Source organism: Leishmania infantum, chromosome 36, assembly GCF_000002875.2.
Source record: "Leishmania infantum JPCM5 genome chromosome 36".
In the NCBI taxonomy this organism is placed as follows: domain Eukaryota; phylum Euglenozoa; class Kinetoplastea; order Trypanosomatida; family Trypanosomatidae; genus Leishmania; species Leishmania infantum.
This window is the reverse complement of record NC_009420.2, coordinates 658,715-679,585: the sequence shown is the minus strand read 5'-3', so window position 1 is coordinate 679,585 and position 20,871 is coordinate 658,715. Positions and strand designations below refer to the sequence as shown.

The following is a 20,871-nucleotide window of genomic DNA, read 5'->3' as shown; positions in this document are numbered from 1 at the left end:
TCTATTTCTTGTTGCTTCTCTCTCGTCTCTCTGCCACCCTCCTCGCACACGCGAACAGATACTCCGTGGGTGTGCCAGTGGCTCTCTCTCTCTCTACCTGAGTGGGCGTGCGTGTGGCTTTGTGCCCGCGCGCGACATCAAAGCGAACTCCTCTTCCTCCTCCTCCTCCCTCCTCACAGAAGTGCCCCGCTCGTTGCTGCCTTGGACTTTCCTACTTTAATCCCTTCCCTCGTGGGCCCTCTCCCGAAGCCACACCCCTTTGTGTTCTCTCTCTCTCTCCCATCACTGGCAGCGGCGAAGTGCAGTCGACCTCCTTCCTGCCGCACTCACTCCCGCACCGTCACACCGCTCCACGTTTTCTTTTTGTGTTTTCTTTTTTTCTTCCTACCTTTTTGTTTTCGCTTCACGCTCCGTCTCGCGATTGTTCACGCTGGCAGAGGAGGCTCCACGTCTTGTCCCCAGCCTCTCACCCACTTCTCTCTTACTGTTTCACTCTTCTTTTTTCTGCGTTGACCTGTGGAGGCGCGGTGCGAGGACTCTATACATATAGAAGGCACGGCCGACGCGCGAGTACTACGAGACCATCTAGCGACACCTCCGCTTCTCCACACCCGTTCCCACCCCAGCACCCAGGGCAGCCCACCATCCTCCCAGGAAGAACGCAGGGTGACGAGACTGGTGCTTCCTACCTGCTTCGCTCGTTTCAAAGGCGAGGCACAGGCTCAATCGACAAAGAGCCCTTGCGTAAACAGGTGCTTTCATCGACTTGTTCTTCTTTGAAGCGCCCCGCTCCACAAGCACAGAAAGGCTTATTCACACAGACGCACACACTCACACACACAGATACGTGCAGTTGGGCATGTCCTACTTGTCACCCGCCCCCTTCTACACTTCTTGCTCTCTCTCTCTTTGCTTGTGCACACCGTCGTAGGTGTCCCCGCACGGCAATCTTCAGCATCTGGCGGCAGTAGAGCCGACCGCAAGGGGAAGGAAGCAGCTCCTCATCATCCCCCCCACGCGTGAGAGGTACATTTGGAGGTACAAGCGAGCTCATCGTCGATCAGCGAGTACGCATGTATCACTACTTGGTGAATGCGCTCAAAGGAAAAAGCGGCAAGGCGGACGGGCTCGTCGCTCGCAGCGATCCAGCTATTACGGACTCCAAAGCGGGACGCAATGCACGTCTCAGAGAGGAAGAGCAAGCTCAGCGGGTGCTGCGCGACCGCCGACGCGCCTACTCTGATTTCATGACCCGCACGCCACTTGGCCGTGTGCTGGCGGACCAGATGCCGGCGGTAGAGAGCATGTCCACTGCACCCGCCACCGCCTTTGCTGTTTGCCAGACATCTTCGTCTTTAGACACACGAGCCACGGGCACCTCCGTTTCTCTCGCGACAGGAGGAGAGCGGCCGTCACCAACGGAAACTGGGCTGGCGCACACGAAACTGGAGCTAACCATGTACGAGGCGCTCGCGCCTTTGCTCTCCCGTCGAACAGCCATAATGACACGGCGAGTGCTGGAGCTGGCACCGCAGTTGGCGCCTGCAGCGCCTGAAGCCGCGCGTGGCGAGCAGGCAAGCACAACCTTCACTCTTCCTCCTCCTTTCCCTTGCCAGAGGCCGTTTGTCACCCTGGAAGAGGCCAAGGAAGCCCTGCTGCCATTTCTGCTGGTGCTGGTGCAGCTCCGTCATTGGCAAGCGTGCCTGGCATCGCTGTCCGTGACCCTCTCCTCAGAGGCCGCTGCTCGCAGCGAGAGTGCCACCACCGCCTCGGATCGACTCGTAAAGGCCCTGCAACAGCTCAGCCACGTTCTCGTCGCCATAACCTGCGCGACAGAGTTGCAGACGGCAGCGATGCGCAGCCACCTTGACCTTCTCGGTGGCGAAGTCACCGCTTGTGTTGCTACGACACTGCAGTTTCTCCGCCGCCTCACACGCTCATGTGGGACGGAGGAGTTCTCGCTTCTGCTAGGCAGGGTTCCTGCGGCATCCGCGTCGGCGGCGGAGTCGATACCGCGAGAAAGCGAGGATGCGATCGGAGGCGGTGACAGGCGAGACGGCACGAGCACGCCGCACCCTGTGTCTGTGGAGGTGGTGGAGATACAAGCCTGTCGCCTCCTCTCTCTTTTCCTTTACTGGTTACACGTGGTACACGACATCTCGACTCCTTCCCTGGCCATCGAGGAGCTTTTCCTCACCTCTTCCACAGCTCGGTTTAACGCATATGCTGCGACGGTGGCAACCGCCAAGGGAGCAACCGCGGGCACTGCAGAGGCGGAGGCGGAGGAGATGCACCGATGCACCGGCCTAAGCAATGCGGCCCTCCTCCGTCAGACCGGCCCCGCGCCCTCTTGTGTTCCGCTCGCAATGCTGTCGCTGTCGGCGAGCGACGCGAGCGGTGGCAGTGGGGGAGACAAGTCCCCAAGCGAGGGTTCCTCGCCTCTCCTCGCATCTTCCAGCAACGTCGCAGGCTCCTTGACTGCTCTTCTTCTGTTCGCGTCAAAGGGTGTCGTCGAACATGCGCAGGCGAACAGTGAAGCGCATACGGTGATGGTCGAGGGGCTGGCAGTTGAGGAGGACTCCGATCTCGGCCTCATCTTAGTACTGACTTCGCGCCTGCTGCGCTACATGTTTGCTGCTGGTGCCTCACCGCACTTGGTGCAGGTGACAAAAGCGGCTGGCCCGCTGCAGAGCGCCCTTAGCCTCCTCCTCGTTCGCTTCATCGCTGGTGACCGGAACCCGCCGGCTCTACGCGCTGTGGCGGAGAAGACAGAGGCATCGCAGTCCGCGAGCCTTCGAAGCTGCGGCGCGCAGCCGCATCTCGACGCGGCCGCGGACTTCAGCTTCCCAAGAAGGAGCTCGCTTGCCTCCACGTCGCAGCCACCGTCACCTGCGCGTAGCCGCTGCAGCAGCAGAGCTTCGGTTCCTTCAGAGCAATCGGGGCGTCTGACGCGGCAGCTGCGTCTACTTGGGCAGCTTTCGTGCGGCCTCGTGCTGCTGACGACGCTTTTGCAGCAGAATGCGATGATCGTTTTGGACATCATGGACCACTCCTTCTTCTTCGACGCACTTGTGACGGTGCTACAGGTGGTGGGCTCTCGTTTCATGGAGCCCTCACGGCAGGGAGCGATGGCGGCGAGGGTCTTGGACGCCGCCGGCCGGCGAGACTCAGATGCGTGGGCGGACTGGGTGCGTGGTGTCGAGACCGTCGCGGCGCAGGGGACGGCTGCGGAGGACATCTCAGTCCTCCTTAACCACGCGCTCGGGTGCCCGTTGCAGTTTTCCTTGACGCTGCTCTCGAGCGATCCTTATGTGGATGAGTTTCTGCATGCCTACCTTGGCTTGCTAGCTGCATGTCGTGTTGTACGCTCGACTCCCTTGGCATTTATTGCACCACCGCCGCGAGGCATGCTACTAGGCAGCAATGGCGCCATCACCGCGTCGGCGCGCGAAAGTCGTGCGCTTGACACCCTCGACCAACTGGAGCTCACCCTCTTAAAGACGTTCTTAACCGCGTACGACACGTCGACCGAGGACGCCGCTCCTGCCGCCGCCGCCGCCGCCATGGAGCTCTCCATCACGCTCCCACCGTGTCCAGAGCAGCACTCCGTCGACTCAGAAGCCACTGATGCGCTCCCACCCAGCGGTGACATGAACGCCACGGGCTCCTTGACGTTTCCCTTGGCGTCCTGCATCTACAACCTTCTTCTCAAGCACACGCTGTGGTGCCTTGGCGAGCAAGAACGACGCCGCGGCCAGCCCCTACCGCCGCCCCCACCACCTTTAACGCCACCTCAGGCGCCAGTGCCGCCGCAGCAGCACCATCTCGCGCTTCCGCTGCTTCAGTCGTCCGTGTCGTCGGCCGTACTGCGCCTGTCCATCGACAACCCTGCCTCCACGGCGACGGACACGCCGCGGCTGGTAGCGCAGCCACCGCCCACGCATCCGCCCGTCTCCCCAACATTATCACCGTCGACCATCACGCCCGCCAACCTGCAGCAAAGCGCTGCAACCACGCTTCCTGGCCACAGCAGTCTTGCCGCTATCACAGGCACCGGCAGCAGCGACTATGATCCGTTCGTTCTGTTTTTGGTGCGCCACGGCCTCTTCCGCATTTTGCTCCACGACGAGCACTTTGCATCTGCCTTCGCCTTGGCCGAGTCGACGGCCGCCGTCAACGCCGCCGACTCTCCTCGGGGGCGCAGCTGCGATGAAGAGGCGGCAGACAAGCCGACCACGACTCGGCAACGCTCCTACCTTGTCCTGTACCTTCTCTCGCACTTCCTGCAGCTGCGTCCGTGTGACGCGGGCTCGAGCGACGGTGAACAGATCGCACAGCCCGCCGGTGCGCAGGAGGGAGGCGGCGCTTCTGCGGATCCGAATGTTTCATGCCGTAGCGCTTGCAGCCGTAGTAGCAGCAACGCGGCGCTCTCCGCTGATGAGCAGCAGCTGGCACAGGAAACGGCGGAGGCGTTGATGACGGTCTTGCGGGTATCCTCGGTGTCAGTTTCACCTCCCTGCTGCGCGGCTGTGCGCTGTCGGCGTCGCCGCTGGTGCAACTGCCTTCTCGCACTCTTAAGTGCTGCAACAGCGGCGCCTGGCGCGGCTGCCTTTGCTCCCATCCATGTGAGAGAGGAGCTCCGCGCAGGCATCGAGATCGACGCACCAAGCGCGGCGGACGCGAAGACGACACCTGCCGCGGCGGCAGCGGTGTGTGAGGCGCTTGTTCGGGCTGGAGGCGCCGAGTATCTTCTACGCGCTGCCGCGGTCGCGGCTGATGCGGGCGCTGCAGGCCAGCCCGCCAACACGGTCTCTTGTGCCTGGGCGATGCAGGCGGCACGAAGTCTCGTCAAGAACTCGACAGCTTCTGTTCACATCTCAACGAACTGCGTAGAGTCGCTGCTGCTGCCGCTGCTGTGGCATCCTTCGCTGCGCTCGGATGGGCAGCGGCTGCTGGAGACCCTCTTGTGTCAACCGCTTGTCGGCTCGGGCATGGCCGTGGACACCAATGTGGACATGAGAGAGCTGTCATCGTCGATGGTGTCGTCCACCGGGAAAGTCGGCAGCGACAGCGCTGCAGCCGATATGCACGCAGTGCCGCGGCACTGCCGGAAGCTCTGCGAGGGTGTCTGGCGAACGCTATGCGAATGCGCGAACGGCTCTGCAGTGGGGGGCAGTGGCGTTGAGATGCCGGACGCCATCACATCTGGGACGCGCGCCGTTTCCACGACGAACGCCGATAAAGGGGGGCGCCAGGCCGTTCTGCGTGCTGTGCTAGGAGCACTGGGGACTGCGTTTAGAAAACTGAGCGGACAGCGATTCTCTGACGCCGGGGAGCACTCCGGCGAGTTACTGCCGCTTCGCACGTTGCAGAGGGCCCTGTTCGAGGCGAGCAAAGACGATGGGCAGCACATATACGAATTTCTGCTGCATGAACTCGCCCAGTTGTGGAAAGCGGTGGATAACCCTGGCACATCATCGCGACCGCCTCCGCTGAACACAGCCGATGTAGCGGAGGTGGCGCTTTCGCCTCCTTTTCCAGTTCCCTTTCTTATCGCGGCATCCGACGCGCCCAGCGCGCCAGACACCTCGCCAGCGGAGGCTACGGAGGCATCAGCAGACGCTGTCGCCACCTGTCGTGCCGGACGCGAGATGGTGCGGTTGATTGTCATCGCGCTCGTCGGCATGACGCTGGCAAACCCATCGCAGCGTGAGGTTCTGTACCGCGCCACCGTCGACGAAGAGGCGCTGGTGAGGTGCATCGTTAACGCGTGGGGCACGACAGGTGGCAGCGGGGCGCTCCCATTTTCCCGCTCGATGAGCGAAGGCGACGCGTGTGGAATGGTGCGGGTGTGCTCGTACCTCATTTACGAATCGGTGGACGCCGTGGATGCCTTCTTCGATGAAGACGGTGAAAGCGGGTCACAGGACGCGGCGCCGCGGCGCCGCGGCTGCAGCCATGATGCGTCATGGGCGTGGTCTCTGCAGAATACGATGCTTTTGGCTGCCGTGCTGCGCTGCTTCACTCGTCTGGGGTCGTTGACGGATGATCAGCAGGCGGCGCTGCGCAAGTTGCTGGTCTCCCTCACCCGCACGGTAGAGAGCTGCTACGTCAGTCTCTACCTGGCCGCCAGCTCAGCCGTGCACGATGTGCTGGCGCAGCTGCTACCGGTCGTTGCACTTCTGCCAAAGCTTGCAACACTGCGGTTTTCCTCCTCTGCCGAAACGGAGGCCGCGCTTCCACGGCTCGACGTCGTGCTCGTTCGCCTTCTTGCTGTGCTTACCCACTGTCACGTCGACGCGCGGCAGCTGAAGCAGCTGCTGCTGCTGGTGATTCACTCAAGGCACCAGCGCGACCGCAGAGCGCTCGTGCCGCTGGTTTTGCAGGTGTTGAGCGAGGCTGTCCAGCCGCCTCTTAATATGACACTTTTGCACGCGGCCCGCCGCGACCCACAACACTTCGTGAGCCTCCACCGCGGGCGCGGCCCTGCTGGGTTCTGTGCTGCGCTGCCGGACTTCCCTCTTGAGGGCTATTCGGCATCCCTCAACGTGCGGTGGGAGGGCGATGTGACCTCGCGGAATGCGGCAGGGCAGGCTGCCGGCGGAGACACGACGCTGCGCCAATACGACGACTGTGCCTGCATCTTCTCCCTCCGTACCGCCGATCGCGCGACGCTGCTGGCTTTCATGGTGGAGCGACGCACGGGGCGCCTCTTTGTGCAGTATCGTAATCTGCAGCAGCAGGAGCTTCGCGTGTACCTGGCGGCGTCGCTGCTGCCGCGAGAGTGGACACATCTGTGCGTGTCTCATCGAGCGGCGGCTTTCTTGACGGCAACAGCCGGCGGCCAGCTCACGCTGTTTGTGAACGGTGCCGAGGCGGCAGTGATTCCGCAGGTGACCTACCCCCTCATGTCGCGCGGGTACCTCTACGTGGGCTGCCTCGGCCACGAGGTGGACAGGCTCAGTGTGGCGCACGCTTTTTACGGCCAGGTGTCCACAGCGTATTTCTTTCCCTACGTGCTGCCTGAGCGCGAACGCGAGGTTTTGCAGACCACAGTGGGTGTGGCGGACACCGCGGCGTGGATGTTGTCGTCGTCAACTGCCACACTTCCGCCGCTGCGCCCCGGCTCATTCGCACCGGGGCGTCGTCCCGGCTCATCCGCGTCGGAGAGCGCCGCCGACGCGGACGGCGCCGAGCAGTGGCTGGCTGGCCGGGCCGTCGTCTGCGTCGACACGCGGCTGAGTGACCGGGGTCATCTCTACAATCTATCTGCCGTGTTGCGTGGCCGCACGGGCCGTGAAAGCCGCTTGTTGACTCTGGAAGGGTCCCTCGTATGCAGTACGCAGCGTCTAATAGACTCGATGGGGGCGCTGGGGGCGCTACCAAGCGTGCTGATGCCACTCTGCGTCTTGCTGGTGAATCCAAATCTACCCATTTCCTCTCGCAGCTTGGCTGCTGCGGCGCCGATTGGCAGCCTTGCCCACAGAGAGCCAGGCCTACCACCCTTCTCGTCGCTCGGCGCGGCCGCCGTCAGTGCTAGCAGAGCAAGCGACACGATCAATGCCTCCGTGCTGCGAGTGCTGGACTTGGTGCCGCCGCTGGCTTCTGCAGAGGCGATTCGCACCGAAATGGCCGAGGCACGTTTTTTCGTTTTCCTTGGCCAGGTATTGCAGCTACTAGGCCCCTCGTTGCAGGTGGTGGTGCCGGCCGCTTTCGTGCAGCTACTCGAGGCTCTCGCCCCGTTCCCGCGACTCTTCGAGGACGCCTTGACAAACTTGTTTCTCTCTGCCGACGTGATCCGGGCTGCCCCGCGCGCGGTGCAGTTGACCTGGGTGAAAGTGCAGCGCTTTTTTCTGAGTGCACACCCTGACGCGTTGCCCTGCCTGCGCACCCTAGGCACATCCATGTTTGTCGCGGCGGAGCTGCTGCGCGTGACGGCAGAGGAGGCGAGTGAGGAAGAGTTGGCGCAGGAAGACACCCTGGTGCTGCCCCAAACACAGGATGTCGTGACGCACCCGTTACTCTCACCCACCTCGTCCACCTCACGCCCCCTCTCGGCCGTTGCTGGCGATGTCTCAAGGGCGTCCTCGTCCGCCACGACCTCCCCCTTCTTGCCTTCTTCAACGCCACCGCCACCGCCGCCTTCGTGCTCGCTGCAGGACCTGGAGAACCAGTGGATGGCCTACTTCGAGGCACTCGCCGTTGCTCCCGTCACCCTTGGTGATGCGGAAGCTCTGCAGTACTTTGTCGGGAATTTGCACTTGATGTGCCCCAAGGCTTCGGTTCAGTTGCGCCTCCTGCGTCGCGTGCGTCAGCTTCTCGTGACGAGCAACACGCCGTATCTGGTCCAGCTACTGGGGCGCAGGAACTACGTTGTAAACCTGATGCCATACCTCACCTCCGCGTCCTCCGAGGCAGTGCGGCTTGAGGCGCTCCTGCAGCTTCTCTTCATGGTTTTCCGCTCGAAGCGCACGCAGGAGCTGATGAACCCGGTGCTGTTGGCGAGCAAGGACACAGTCGTGCACGTCGTCGAGGAGGTGTCGCTGTCGTGGTTAAAGGATGTGCTGCAGCGGTTTCCAGTGAACCTGCCGGTGTACCTGGCGCTGCGCTGCGGCTTAGTGGAGCGCTTCGACGTGCTGGCCCTTCCTACCCAGTACGTGCCCCTGGATGAGTCGCACGCGATCCGGTTTGCGGCGGTGCTTCTGCCACTGCTGATGCTGATGAAGCGCAGCACCGACACGAAGCTCAAGGGATACGTGCTAACGGACATGGCGGTGCTGCTCAAGAGCGACGCCCAGGCGTGGCGACGCGTGATTACGGTTCGCGGTTGGTATGTCTCAGTGGTTGGCCTCTTCGCGTCCTCGTGCGCGTCGTCGCCCGTGCCTGCGCCCTCCTCGCTTCAGGAAGCCCGCGCATGCCAGGAGTCAAGTGTGCCAGGTGCAGTGAGCTCCCCGACGATCCCTACAGACTCTGCCGCGAGGGAACGAGTGCAGACAGAGGGGTCTGGGCTCGCCTTTGCTACCACCTCCATGATTCTTTCCTACACCATCTACCAGGTGCTGTTGCACGAGACGTACGGGGCGACGGAGCTGGAGCTTGTGGTGGCGTACCTGCGGGAGCAACGCCTGCATCGCCTCCTGCATCAGGTACTGTGTAGGGTTGCTGACCGCTACCGTAGCCGCCTGATGGCGCCGTGGCGTGGGGAGCGGCGAGGCGGCACGGGCGACCGCGAAGGTCCGGGCGCCCCACGGCCGTCGAATGGCTGCGCGTTCTTAGGGCTTGGCAGCGCCACCGCGGTTGTGAACCTGTGCCATTTCCTTCGCGTGGTTGAGGTTGTTCTCTTCTACGCCGGTTTGGCTCCGAGGCGCAAGGAGGCAATAATGGCCCCTGTGAAGCCCGCCGTGTCGCCGTTCACGCCAGCCGGGGCTGCGTCGGGTGGGGAGGAATTCGGCACGCACCTACCTGTTCGTGTCGGGTACTCGGAGTTTGAGCAGCTGACGCTGGTGCGGTCGGCAGATGACCCGCCCGGCGGCGTCGCGGAAAGTGACGTGTACTATGCCGGGGAGGTGGACGACCCCCACGGCAACGTGAGGCGCGCTGTTCTCCGTAGCCCGGACGACCGATGGCTGCACCTTCCGCTCGCCGTCAAGTGCGCGGAGCTGTTGTGCAGCCACAGTGCCTTGCTGCATCTCGGCAGCAACGGCAACACCACTAGCCTCTCTGTTGGTGGTGCCGGCTCGGTCGTTGGGTCGGGCAGCGCCGGGACTGGCGGGCCAGGGGATCTCTTGTGGTCGGTGGTGCTTGGCGCGTCCGCCGGCACGGGTGTCAGCAGCAGTCCCACGAGCCCCAAGGCCGGTGGGGTAGGTGGGGTCGGGCTCGGCGCGGGTGGCGGGGGCGCCACTCCAGTGGTACTTAGAGGCGGTATGCTTCGCCTGTTTGGCAGGCTCTTCAAAGTGCTTTGCCAAATGACACTGCGCTCCGGCACGGCCCTGAGCAGCGTGGTGGAGCTCACGGACGCGTTTGTGCACCGCGTAGATCGGGGACAGCGCGGCAGCGGCTTTCTGTTGCTCAAGCGCGCTGTGAATGCCGAGGACGCGCGCGAGCATTCCCCAATCGCGATTACGATGACGCTCATTTACTGTGTGCACAACCTGCTCCTGCGGCGCCTCCACGCTGCCGAGTACGGCAACACTTCAACGCACTTCAACGCCAACGCCGCCCTTGTGGATCGCCTCAAATCGCTCGTGGTGATGTTTCGGTACTCCTTCGAGCAGCTGTCGGCGTTTGCGTCCTCTCCGAGAGGCAGACGCGGCGCTCACTCATCTGTCTTTCGCCAGCCCTCTCTTCTGGCGGCGGCGTCTTGGCTCACACGTGGTGACCGCGAGGATTCTGGTGGGGACCGCAGCAGCGGCCGCAACAGCACCGCAAGCCGTGCGCGGTCCAACTCGACTTACCTCGCTGACCTCACAGGCGAAACGCTCACAGCTGGCGTGCCTACACTGCAGTGGCTCTGCGACCACCGAGCCAACCCACGCCGCACCGTCGAGGCTTTCGCGGAGGTGGCGTCTCGTGTGGACTACAACGCCTTTGCGGAGCGGTGCCTCCTCGCTGTCGAGCGGGAGCAATCGACCGACAAGGCTCTAGCCGCCAAGCTCTGGTCAGAGCAGCGGGCGTCGCTCCGTCGGCTGCAGGAGCTCTTCGCGGAGAACAGCATGTCTCGTAGGCTCGTCCATGACAAAATCCAAACACTCATGGCCGCCTTCAACTCCCAAAAAACGACGGGCGCCGCTGGCGAGACGGACAGCGACGCTGGCGCCGCGGGCCTTGAAGGGCATAGCAGCACGCGCACCGACGGCTTCGCCACTGCATCCTTCACGAGTCTCTTCTTGCCCTGTGCCGCGCGGCGGGCCACCGCCGCGGCGCGGGCCAACGCGTGGACGCGCTTCACTGTTGCGCTACGTGGCACCGTCTGGTGTGCTGACGCGGCCGGTCTGCACAACACCCTCAAGTATGTGAAGCTCTCATCGCAGGAGCAGCAGTTTCTGGTGCATCGCAAGCTGGTCTACGACCGAGACGGTACAAACTACTGTGGGAGGGCGATGACCTCGTACTCAGCTCCGAGTTCACCGGTTTGCGACGACTTGTCGTCTGTCAACGTGACCAGCTTCAGAGCCATGCCCGCACTCCTGGAAGACGAGGGAGAGAGCGGTGGGGGTCTGGCTTTCGGCGGCAGCATGAGCGCCAACACGAGCCGCGCCTCGTACCTCCGTCTCCGCGGAGGCGAAGGTGTGCTGTTGCAAGCGATTGATGACGACGACGCCGGGCTCGAGGAGGACATGATGAACTTCAGCCTCGACGGCAGGGGGGACGTGTCCACCGCGGCGGCGGCCTCGTTCAGCGAGTGCCCACTCCTGCGAGAGGAGGCTGCGCCGGTGTCGAAGGGCATCGGCCCAGCCCCGACTTCTAAGGTCGACGACTTCTCTGCTGTCCCGTCGCTCCTATCGGTTCCGTGCGAGGTGCCGTACATGATGCACTGCTGGAGCGGCAGCTTCACCGTGCGCGGCTCGGAGGTGATTGTGCTCATCGACGACGACAACAAGGCGTACAACCAAGTGGTGGCTGAGGAGGCGAGGGCGTACGTGCTACGCCCGCGCCCCTTCAGTTTCCATCTCAGCCACATCACGCAGATCGCGCCGGCCCGCCGCTTCCGCATGCGCCGTACCGCGCTCGAGATTTGGACACGTGACCGGCGCAGCTGCTTTGTCAATTTTGCCGACACCGCCACTATGAACGCGGCGCTGCAGGCGGTGCGATGTGGCGAGCGAAGCAGCTACATGCTTACGGCGCCGTCGTTTCTGCGCGACGCGGCCGGCGCGGCCACCGCGGCGCTGCCAACCCTGCTTCACGAGGGCACCGGTGGCGTCCGCTGGCACAGCGCGTACGTGCTGCAGGAGAACCCGCGCCGAGAGCCGCTGCGCTTGCGGGCCACGGCGCTGTGGCGCAACCGCCTTCTGTCGAACTTCGACTACCTCCTCGTGCTGAACCTGTTGGCAGGGCGCACGTTGAACGACATGACGCAGTATCCCGTGTTTCCATGGATTCTCTCCGACTACACGAGTGAGACGCTTGACCTGACCAACCCGGAGACGTTCCGCGACTTGTCCATGCCGATGGGCGCCTGCGGCAACCGCGACCGCCGTGAGCTGGTGCGGCAACGCTACATGGAAATGCGCAGCCTTGGCGACGTCCCGTCTCACTACTTCACGCACTACAGCTCCCCCGCCATCACGCTCTATTTCCTCGTCCGGCTGCCACCCTTCACGACACTCGCGATTCTCCTGCAGGGCGGCCATTTCGACCACGCGGACCGCATGTTTCACTCCATGCAGGCCACCTTCAGGGCCGTCATGACGAGCACCCAGGATGTGCGGGAGCTGATTCCAGAGCTCTACTACTTGCCAGAGCTGTGCATCAATGAGAACCACGTCGACTTTGGGCGGCGGCAGGACCGCACCTCGATGGACGACCTGCAGCTTCCGCCGTGGGCGCACAACGACCCGTTCACGTTTGTCTACCGCATGCGCGAGGCGCTGGAGAGCGCGCACGTGTCGGCCCACCTGCACAAGTGGATCGACCTCATCTTTGGGTACAAGCAGCGCGGCAAGGACGCAATCGACGCGCTGAACGTGTTCAACTGGCACTCCTACGAGGAGCTTGACCGCAACCGGGAGGCCGGCTCCATTGATCAGCAGCTCCTCGTCGACTCGCTTGATAACATTGGCCAAACTCCGGTCCAGCTCTTCCGTCGCCCACACCAGCCGCGACTGCCGTTGGAGTGGGCCGATCCGCTGCAGCTCCCAATCCGAGTGAAGGTCATGACACTGCGCTGGGGCTGCGCACGAGTGGCGCGGACGACGGTGTTGTCGACGGACAGAGTGCTGGTGGTGGCCGGAAGTGGTGCCGCGGCCTCGCTGCGCATGCACCTGACCCCGATTCGCCAACCGTCGGTCCTGCAGATTGCGGCGGCGACTCCTCCTGCAGCGTCGACCGCCGCAGCCTCGCAGTTGCGCCGTGCGTCTGCCAGGGACGGCGTCGCCGCCTCCGCCCCATCGCAGACCGAGATGACTGCTACACACGCCTCTAGTCATGTGAACGCTCCCGCGGCTGCAGTGCCAGGCCACCCGGCGACCCCTGTTGCGGTGACACCCGTCATGAACCATCACGCGCCACCCGCCATGGATAGCGGCAGCTTCGACGTCAGCGAGGAGTACGAGCGGCGCCTTGCGCCCATTCCAGCCGGTGTCATTCCGAACAACTCGGCATACGCGGACGGCTCCTGCACGGAGGCGAGCACCGCCTTGCTGTGCTACGACAGCGAAGTGTTCCTGGTGCTTGGCGGCCTCTTTGACAACTCTGTGGTGATTCGCGCTCTCTCCGGTGCGGGTGGCGATGCGCGACTGCGTGCGCACCGCGGGCGAGTCGTCTTTGTTGCAGGCAGCGAGGACAGCCGCTATCTCGTGACAGGTGCCGAGGACACCACCTTCGCTGTGTGGTCCTGCCAGCTTCAACCGGCGCGGCAGCGGTTGGAGGTGACGATGCTCTTCACGATCTACGGCCACGAGGGCATGCCGTCCGCGGTGGACGTGAGCAGCACGCTGGACGTCGTCGCCACCGCCTCTCTCAACGGCACCCTAATGCTGCACTCTCTGAGCACCGGCGGGCTGGACCGCGTCATTCGACACCCGTACGGTGCGCCCATCCACCGCGTGCTGCTGCAAACGACGTGCTACGTGCCAAATATCGTGTTCCTTTCGCACCAAGATGAGAAAGTGTACCAGTACAGCCTGAACGGTGCTGCGCTGCGCACTTTTTCGCCACCAGGGCGAGTGGCGACATGGGCCACGACAGCGAGCCAGTGTCTTCTGCTCGCGTGCCAGCCCCTTGCCAGCGTGCGCGGCGGCAGCAGCGCTTCGGCGCCTGGCGGCGGTCCGCAAGATGGCGATCAGACATCGTGCATTTTGTACCTGCACTCCTTTTTCTTGGAGGTGCTGAAGACGGTACCGGTGCGAGCCGAGGACGTCGTGTCCAGCGTCTCGGCACATCCAACCAACCCGCAGGTGGTGGTGGCGGGCACGGAGTCTGGGCAACTGTTGCTGCTGCGCTCCGTCCTGGTGTAACACGTGTGCCGATGCAGACCCCCCTCCCCCCTCCGCTCCGCATCCATCGCTGTCAGGCGAAAGCGCGTGATTGGGCGGTGCTCATGAGGAGGCGACCGGGAATGAGGGCGTGTGGGGGAAAGAGAGAACCAAGACGGCGATCGGTGCAGCGACGTTGACGCGATACTTCTCGCGGCAATGCGCGCACGCACAGCTGCATCCCCTCTCCCAAAGCAAGCGTGAACGGCTGAGAGACCCGCGATTGGTATGCCATGGTGGCACCGCGCAGCACCAAGCGACAACAAACCTCCCGCAAAGCCGCCTACACGACATTTTCGTTATACCGGATCGCTGGTGCCACCCTCGTGAAGGGGGGGGGCGGGTGGACGCAAGGGAAGGAAAAGCGGTGTACGTGAGCGGCGCAAGCCTTGTGCAAGGCTGATGCACCAAAAGCCACAAAAAATACGGATATCACTTCTCTTTGTCGCCCTTTATCCTTTTGGAGGGGCGGTCAGGGGCAAGCAGACGCCATCTCGCGCTGTGCCCTTTTGTTCTGTGTTCTGTGGTGTTGGGCGGCCGTTGTGAATGCCCCTCCTCTCCCCCTGTGCAGCACCGACATGCCTCGCTTTACGCTTCTCTTCCCTCGTTCAAACACGCCGTTTTTTTTTTTGTTGTTCTTTCACTGGCGACACACCAAACAGCACCAAAAAGGTGCCCCTCTGTTCTCCCCCTCCGGGCGCAGGGTACCTTTCAGACCAAGGCCGCTTTCCCCTTCCATTTATCTCATAGCCATACATACGCAGACACACACCAGCACACAGGCGGAGTGACTGAAAGAAGAGGATCACGTCTCTCGCCGCCCCCCCCTCCTCCTCCCCCCTTTCCCGCCTCACCTCACCCCTTCACCACCGCCGCGCTGCTCCCCTTTCCCCAGAGCGAGCAGCGCTTTGCACTCATCAGCGTCGCGTGTTTCTGCTGGATTCATCTTTGTGATTCACAGCGTGCGCCTTCCACCCCGCCCCCCCCCCCGGCCCTCTCTTCCTGTCCCACCATGTCACGGCAGTTCTCCTCTAGCGAGACGCTCGACTCATCGCAGCAGCGTCTCGAGGCAGCTCGCTACGCGGCATCGACGGAGGAGGAGAGCAGTTTGCCGGAAAGCGGAGACTACGATCGCCGCTCGCCGGAGACAGGGCACTACAGCTCACGCCCGGGCCACCTTCAGCGCGTGCCGTCTAAACAGATCACCAGCGTTAGCCCGTCGTGGCGTAAGGTGCTCTACGAGCGACAGCCTTTTGAGGACAACTACGTCGACCCACAGCAGTTCTTGGAGGAGTTGAGTCATAACAAGGACATCAAGAACTACGAGTACGCGACCGTCGTCATCAATACCCTCGCCATCACACAGGAGATCTCGATCGTTGTGCTCTTCTGCCACGCCTTCATGGGTGTCTTCACGAACTCGATTGGCAAGTACTCACTCCTGTGGATTGATGTGCTGAGCGTGCTCGCCGCGCTTGTGTGCTACGTGTTTTACCAGTGCCACCAAGACGCCTGCAAGGAGACGGCGGAGCGACCCGCCAGCCTGAGCACGCGCTGTTCACCGCCGCCGCGGCAGCCATCGCGGTGGCTCTTTCACGCGTGGAACTTTGGCCGACAGGTTGTCAGCCTCGTCACAATGCTCGCCCTGCTCAGCCCCATCTTCAGCACCCTCACTGTCACCTACAGCGACGACACCATCGTGACGCTGTCCATCCTCACCATGTCCCTGCACGTGCTGTTGACGGACTACAGCTATCTGAACGCCTACACCCAGCGCTTCGACCCTAACTTGTCCGTTAACATGGCCATCTACTGCGTGACCCTCATGGCCTCACGCATCTCCAGCCCTCTAGCGAGCGGGGCCCTCATCTGCTTTGGCATCATGTGCTTCTCGCTCTCCCCGATCGTCCGTCACCTCGTTAAGCACTACTCCTTCACTGCCCACGTCGCCATCACATTCGGCCTCGTTGGCCTGGCGATCGGGTGCCTGACCCAGATCCCGATCCTGGCCATCTTGTACACCGTGACGGTGCTTATGATCTCGTTTGGCATTCCGTGGCTCTTTGTGCGCATGCACAGCAGCGTCAAGACCCAAATCAATGGCCCCTGGGACGAGGCGAAGCCCACCAACAGCGCCGCCGCGGCGGAGTGGGCCAACTCTGGCTTTTTAGCGTGAGCAGTTACCGCTGCGAATCATCTGACGGCGTTTGGATTGCGTGCTGGCGGTGTCTGACGAGGTTTGCGGGGCCGCTTTTCTTTTTGCATGGATGCCTACGTTGGCGCCTGTCGCGTGAGCTGCTACCTTCTTTTTCTTTCATTGTTGGCGTGCCCCCTCGCGTCCCGCAGTGTGTTTGGCTCGTCACCACGACCCCTGTGCGTAGAGGATAAGCCGCGAAACACAACAGCTAGAAACAACAACGAAAAAGACGCGCACCAGATGCTTGAGGGAAGTGCGCCCATGCACGTGGATTGCTCACTAGGACTGCGACTTTTCCGTCGTTGCCACTCCCAGAAGCAATGATTTTATCTCGAAAGCGTTTTAGCTCTCTCTCTCTCTGTCTCTTGCTCGTTGGCCAACCAATCTTCGTGCGTATGCTATCGCGTAAGACATGCGCCGAGCCACATGGTTTGGAGGGGGGATCAATGCCGCGAAGCATTCCCTGTGAACGCTCTCGCTCACCGTGTGCCTCTTCCAAATGAGTGTTATGACTGTCCTCTCACTTCTCTCTCGCTCATTTTCTACCATCTCCGCGATGTCTCCGACAACTTATTTTCCTCTCCTTAGTGATCGAAGCATTGACGTGCAGCAACCGAGCGCACACTACGGTAGCTGGGTAATCCCTCACGCCTCCTCGCGTGTCTTTGTTTTTTTGTTACATGTGTTTCGACGCTTCTTCCACAGCCGTTCCTCCCCTCCTCACAGACCCACCACACACGCTCCACTTCTTTTTCCCACCGTTGTGCTTTCCTGTCTAGCTTTTCCTCACTGAACCAGGAGAAGTCGAAGACAAACAAAGAAGGGAGAGGTAAAGCGAGAGAGGAGGGAAGGCAGAGTCACAACGCACTTCTCCTCCTCCGTACCTCCGTCATCTCTCTCTGTCCGTGTATCTGTGTGTGTGTGTGTGGCCTTTTCTCTCGTGCGATCTCTTTTCAACACACGCACACACAAGCACAAAAGCCTTTCTTTCGCTGCACGTGCGTGGCTAACCGCACAAAATCAGCGACGGAGACGGCATACACGCACGTACAAGTTCAGCTGACAATACGCAAAGAGGGAGCTGCATTCGCGAACAACGTGCCGTGCAACTTGAGGGTTTGTGTCGGCGTGTGTACATCAGTGTTTAGGTAGGGAAACGTAGGCAGAGGTATCGCCGAGTATACGAGAACGAGGACGAAAAAAGGGGCGCAGCATAAAAGCAAAGACCCAATCTCAAGCCCCTCCCCCGTAAAGTAGTTGCCGCTTCGTCGTGACATATTTGGTTCCTCTTTCTTTTGTTTTGAATACGTGAGCACGTGTGTGTGCGTGTGCGTGTGCCTGTCTGTGGTGATTTCTTTCCCGTTTTCTCTGCCCGTTTTTCCCTTTGTGGCTTCTCTGTTCCGGTCTCATTTCACCTCGTTTTTGTGTTTCGCTGTCGTTTTTCTCCGATCTTTGTTGCGTTGGTGCTCCTTCATCATCTCCGTCTCGCTCGCTCTTTATTATTATTTTAGCTGAGCGCCACACCCCCTGCTGACATTGGCACCCTCGGTGATTTCCGTCATCCTTGCCGCTCTCTCTTTCTCCTCCCCGCATTTTTTTATTCGCTTGTCTGTTGTGCCCCCCCCCCCGCCCCCATTACCCTCTCCTTTTACCTTTTTGTCTCCCCCCCTCATCTCGCCGTTTTTCTCTGCGCCTCTCGTTACCCTCCACCTCCGCTGTGTGTCTGCGCTTTTGGAAGCAGGCAACTTGGCCAGCGTAATGCTTTCCGATAACGACCTGACCTTTCACATCCCCTCTGCGGGACTAAGGAGAATGGACGCGTGGACTGCGACGAACCCTAGCGCCTTTTCCCACCTGCACCTTGTCGGCAACCCGGACTGGATGTCCTCTTTTTCTGCAAGCTCGCAGGTGGCCGCAGCACGCCCCGCTCTTGCACCACCGGCGCCGGTGGCCATCGAGCCTTCCACCCCTCGGCTTCTCGCGGCACCAGCAGCCATTGACGCGCCTGCGCCAGCAGCCAAAAAGAGCTTCCTCAGCATGTTTTACCGCGGCTCTTCGAACACGGTTTCGTCGACGGCGATGCCACCAAAGGCGAGCAGTGCAGCCTCCACGCTGATGTCTGCGCCGCCCAAGGCATTGGATGCCTTCGACACCCCAATGCAGCGCGCCCTCCCTGTGGATGCGCAGCTGTCCGTGGAGCACCTTTCCAAGCTGGATGCGGTGGATGCTACAATCTCGGCGGCCCCCCGCCGTGAGCCGCCGCGTCCTATGGCACTCGGCAGCGACACATGGAACGCGCTGAGCAGCGTGCCTCTGCCGGCGAAGACAACAGCGGGATCGGCGCGGCTGCTGGCCCCACCGGCCTCCATCGACGCCGTCTTCAGCCGCGACTCGAAGCCACTCTGGAGCGACCTCTCCTTTACCTCTTGCTTCCGCAGCACTGCGCCAACGCTGGAGGCATTCCGAAGCGCGCCACCTGCGCCGATTCTGTCGACCCCACCACGCAGCCCGCAGCACCAGGCCACCTCCTCGACAGCGACGGTGGCCACAGTATTCATCCCAGTGCCGCCCAAGCCGGTCACGGCAAGCCCACTACGCGACGCTGCGGTGAGCAGTGCCGAGGCCGCGGCACCCGCAGCGATCCCGGCTGCGCGCCGCGAGCTGAGGGCAATGGCACATCCGCTGGTGCCAGTTGGCGAGGACGCGCCTGCAGTAGTCACGCCGCTGCTGAAGCCGGTGGAGGAGACACCCATGGTGTCGAGCAAGTCTGCAAACCTCGCGCCGAGCACCGTGAATGCCACGCCCCCAGTCTGGGGACCGGAGCCTCTCAGTCTCGCCGGCAGCGAGCCGGAGCGTTCGGCGTCGCCGTTGCCGACCGAGTTTGCCAAGTCCATCTCGAGGCCGACCATGCAACAGGCACAGCGGGACGAGGCGCGCGCAGCGGCCAACGTGCGCAACTTCATCAGCACCCTGTTCAGCGGTGGCGGCAGTGATGAGACAGACTCGCCCACAGCAGGGAACAGGAAGGCGGACGGGTTCAACGCACTGGAGTTTGTGACGAATCGCCGCGGCGCCCAGGCGAAGGCGTCTCAGCCGGTGGACTATAGCACCTTCTTCAACACCTCTCTCTTCGAAGACGACCACGACGAGGACAGCGAGGAAGGCCTCGAGAAGTTGCGCCGCGTTGTTCTCATGGTGATGCAGTCGGCAAAGAACAGCGAAGGCAATAGCGTCCCTCAGCCGACTGGCCAAAGTTGTCGTCGTGGCGGTGGTGTTGACGGTACCGGGGTGGCGCCGCTGACAACGTTTCCTAGCAAGTACACGGAGTTTTCCGCGTCGTACCAGACCGCGAATAACAACAACGCAGACGACAACGAATGGATGCAGTTCGCGCGCTGATGTGCGTATAAAGAGGAGTACTGCGTCTGGCGTAGCAGAGGTTCAGAAGAGCACGCCAGCCCCCCCCCTGCGAAAAAAAAAACGGGCGTATCATCGACGAGAGAGGCGGTGACCAGGGTTCCTCCGTACTCTGGCACATGCCCTTGGGCTGACGCGCGCCGCTGCTTATCCTTCCCGACTTTTCAGTGTGGTTTTCCCGTGGCCGCACCGCACGCACACGGACCTCCGCTTCGGTGTGTTGGTTCGCCACTGTTCGTGGTCTCCCTCTTTTTTAATGTGGCTTTGCTGCTTTTAAACCGATCGTTTTCTTTTCACGCGTGCTCCTGCGTGCACGTATTCTGCGGCTTTACATATCACCCTTGCAGGTAGCGTATAAAAAAAGCAGGCTGCGGAGTCTCATTCCCTGCTCTTCCAAGTATGTGTCTGTTTGTCTGTCTACGTGTGTGCTGGCGCCTGCCATGGCTCACCCTCCTCTGCCTCCCCCGTCGGTGCCTCTTGTTGTCCTTTCCTTTACTCTTTTTATTTTGGTTCTTCCGCTGATGTGCGGGTCTCGCGCTCTCTCTCTGTCTGTCATCAACGCCTTAGATGTTCCGTGTATTTCTATTTTTTTTTGCGTCTATTTCGTTTTGTTGCTGCGGGTGCTCTGCTTTGATATTTTAGAGGATGGGCGTACACCAAGACACAGACTTGCATCCGTCTACATTGAGCCAGCGACGAGGGGCTGGTGTGTGCTGTTTTGCTTCCTTTTTCTTCTTCCTTGATGCTCATCCGCTTTCATTGACGCGGTGTGGCAAAGGGATGGGATGAGTGAGCGACTCCATCGATACTCAGCAAGAGCGCAAGTGGCGCAGCGCGACGAATGCCATGCTGCTAGTGTCACCCAAGCACACGAACCCCTTTTTCTTCTTTTCTCGTTGCCCTCCTCCTCTCGTGTGTGTCTCTCTCTGCCCTCCTCCTCCTCCTCCTCTTGAGTATGTGTGCGTCTTGTGCTTTCCGTTTTCATATCCAGACAGCAAACAGACAAAGCAGAAACAAAAGCAAGCAGCCAAGACGGTGCGAAAAAGAACCAAAATGAGCAGC

General features: G+C 61.7%; 3 protein-coding genes across 3 annotated transcripts; all 3 read left to right on the top strand.

Annotated features, from left to right (window-relative positions):
- Positions 1-1,073: 1,073 nt before the first annotated feature.
- LINJ_36_1800 (conserved hypothetical protein) lies at positions 1,074-14,177 on the top strand (the record flags this gene model as incomplete). Its single annotated transcript, XM_001469725.1, has 1 exon — positions 1,074-14,177. One exon carries the CDS (start codon positions 1,074-1,076, stop codon positions 14,175-14,177), a length of 13,104 nt encoding a protein of 4,367 aa, XP_001469762.1.
- Positions 14,178-15,207: 1,030 nt separating this feature from the next.
- On the top strand, positions 15,208-16,371 carry LINJ_36_1790 (putative phosphatidylinositolN-acetylglucosaminyltransfe ra sesubunit c; the record flags this gene model as incomplete). The annotated part of the gene is made up of 1 exon (XM_001469724.1): positions 15,208-16,371. The coding sequence occupies one exon, from the start codon at positions 15,208-15,210 to the stop codon at positions 16,369-16,371; it is 1,164 nt and encodes a 387-aa protein (XP_001469761.1).
- Positions 16,372-18,150: 1,779 nt separating this feature from the next.
- Positions 18,151-19,791, top strand: LINJ_36_1780 (conserved hypothetical protein; the record flags this gene model as incomplete). Its single annotated transcript, XM_001469723.1, has 1 exon — positions 18,151-19,791. One exon carries the CDS (start codon positions 18,151-18,153, stop codon positions 19,789-19,791), a length of 1,641 nt encoding a protein of 546 aa, XP_001469760.1.
- Positions 19,792-20,871: the final 1,080 nt, after the last annotated feature.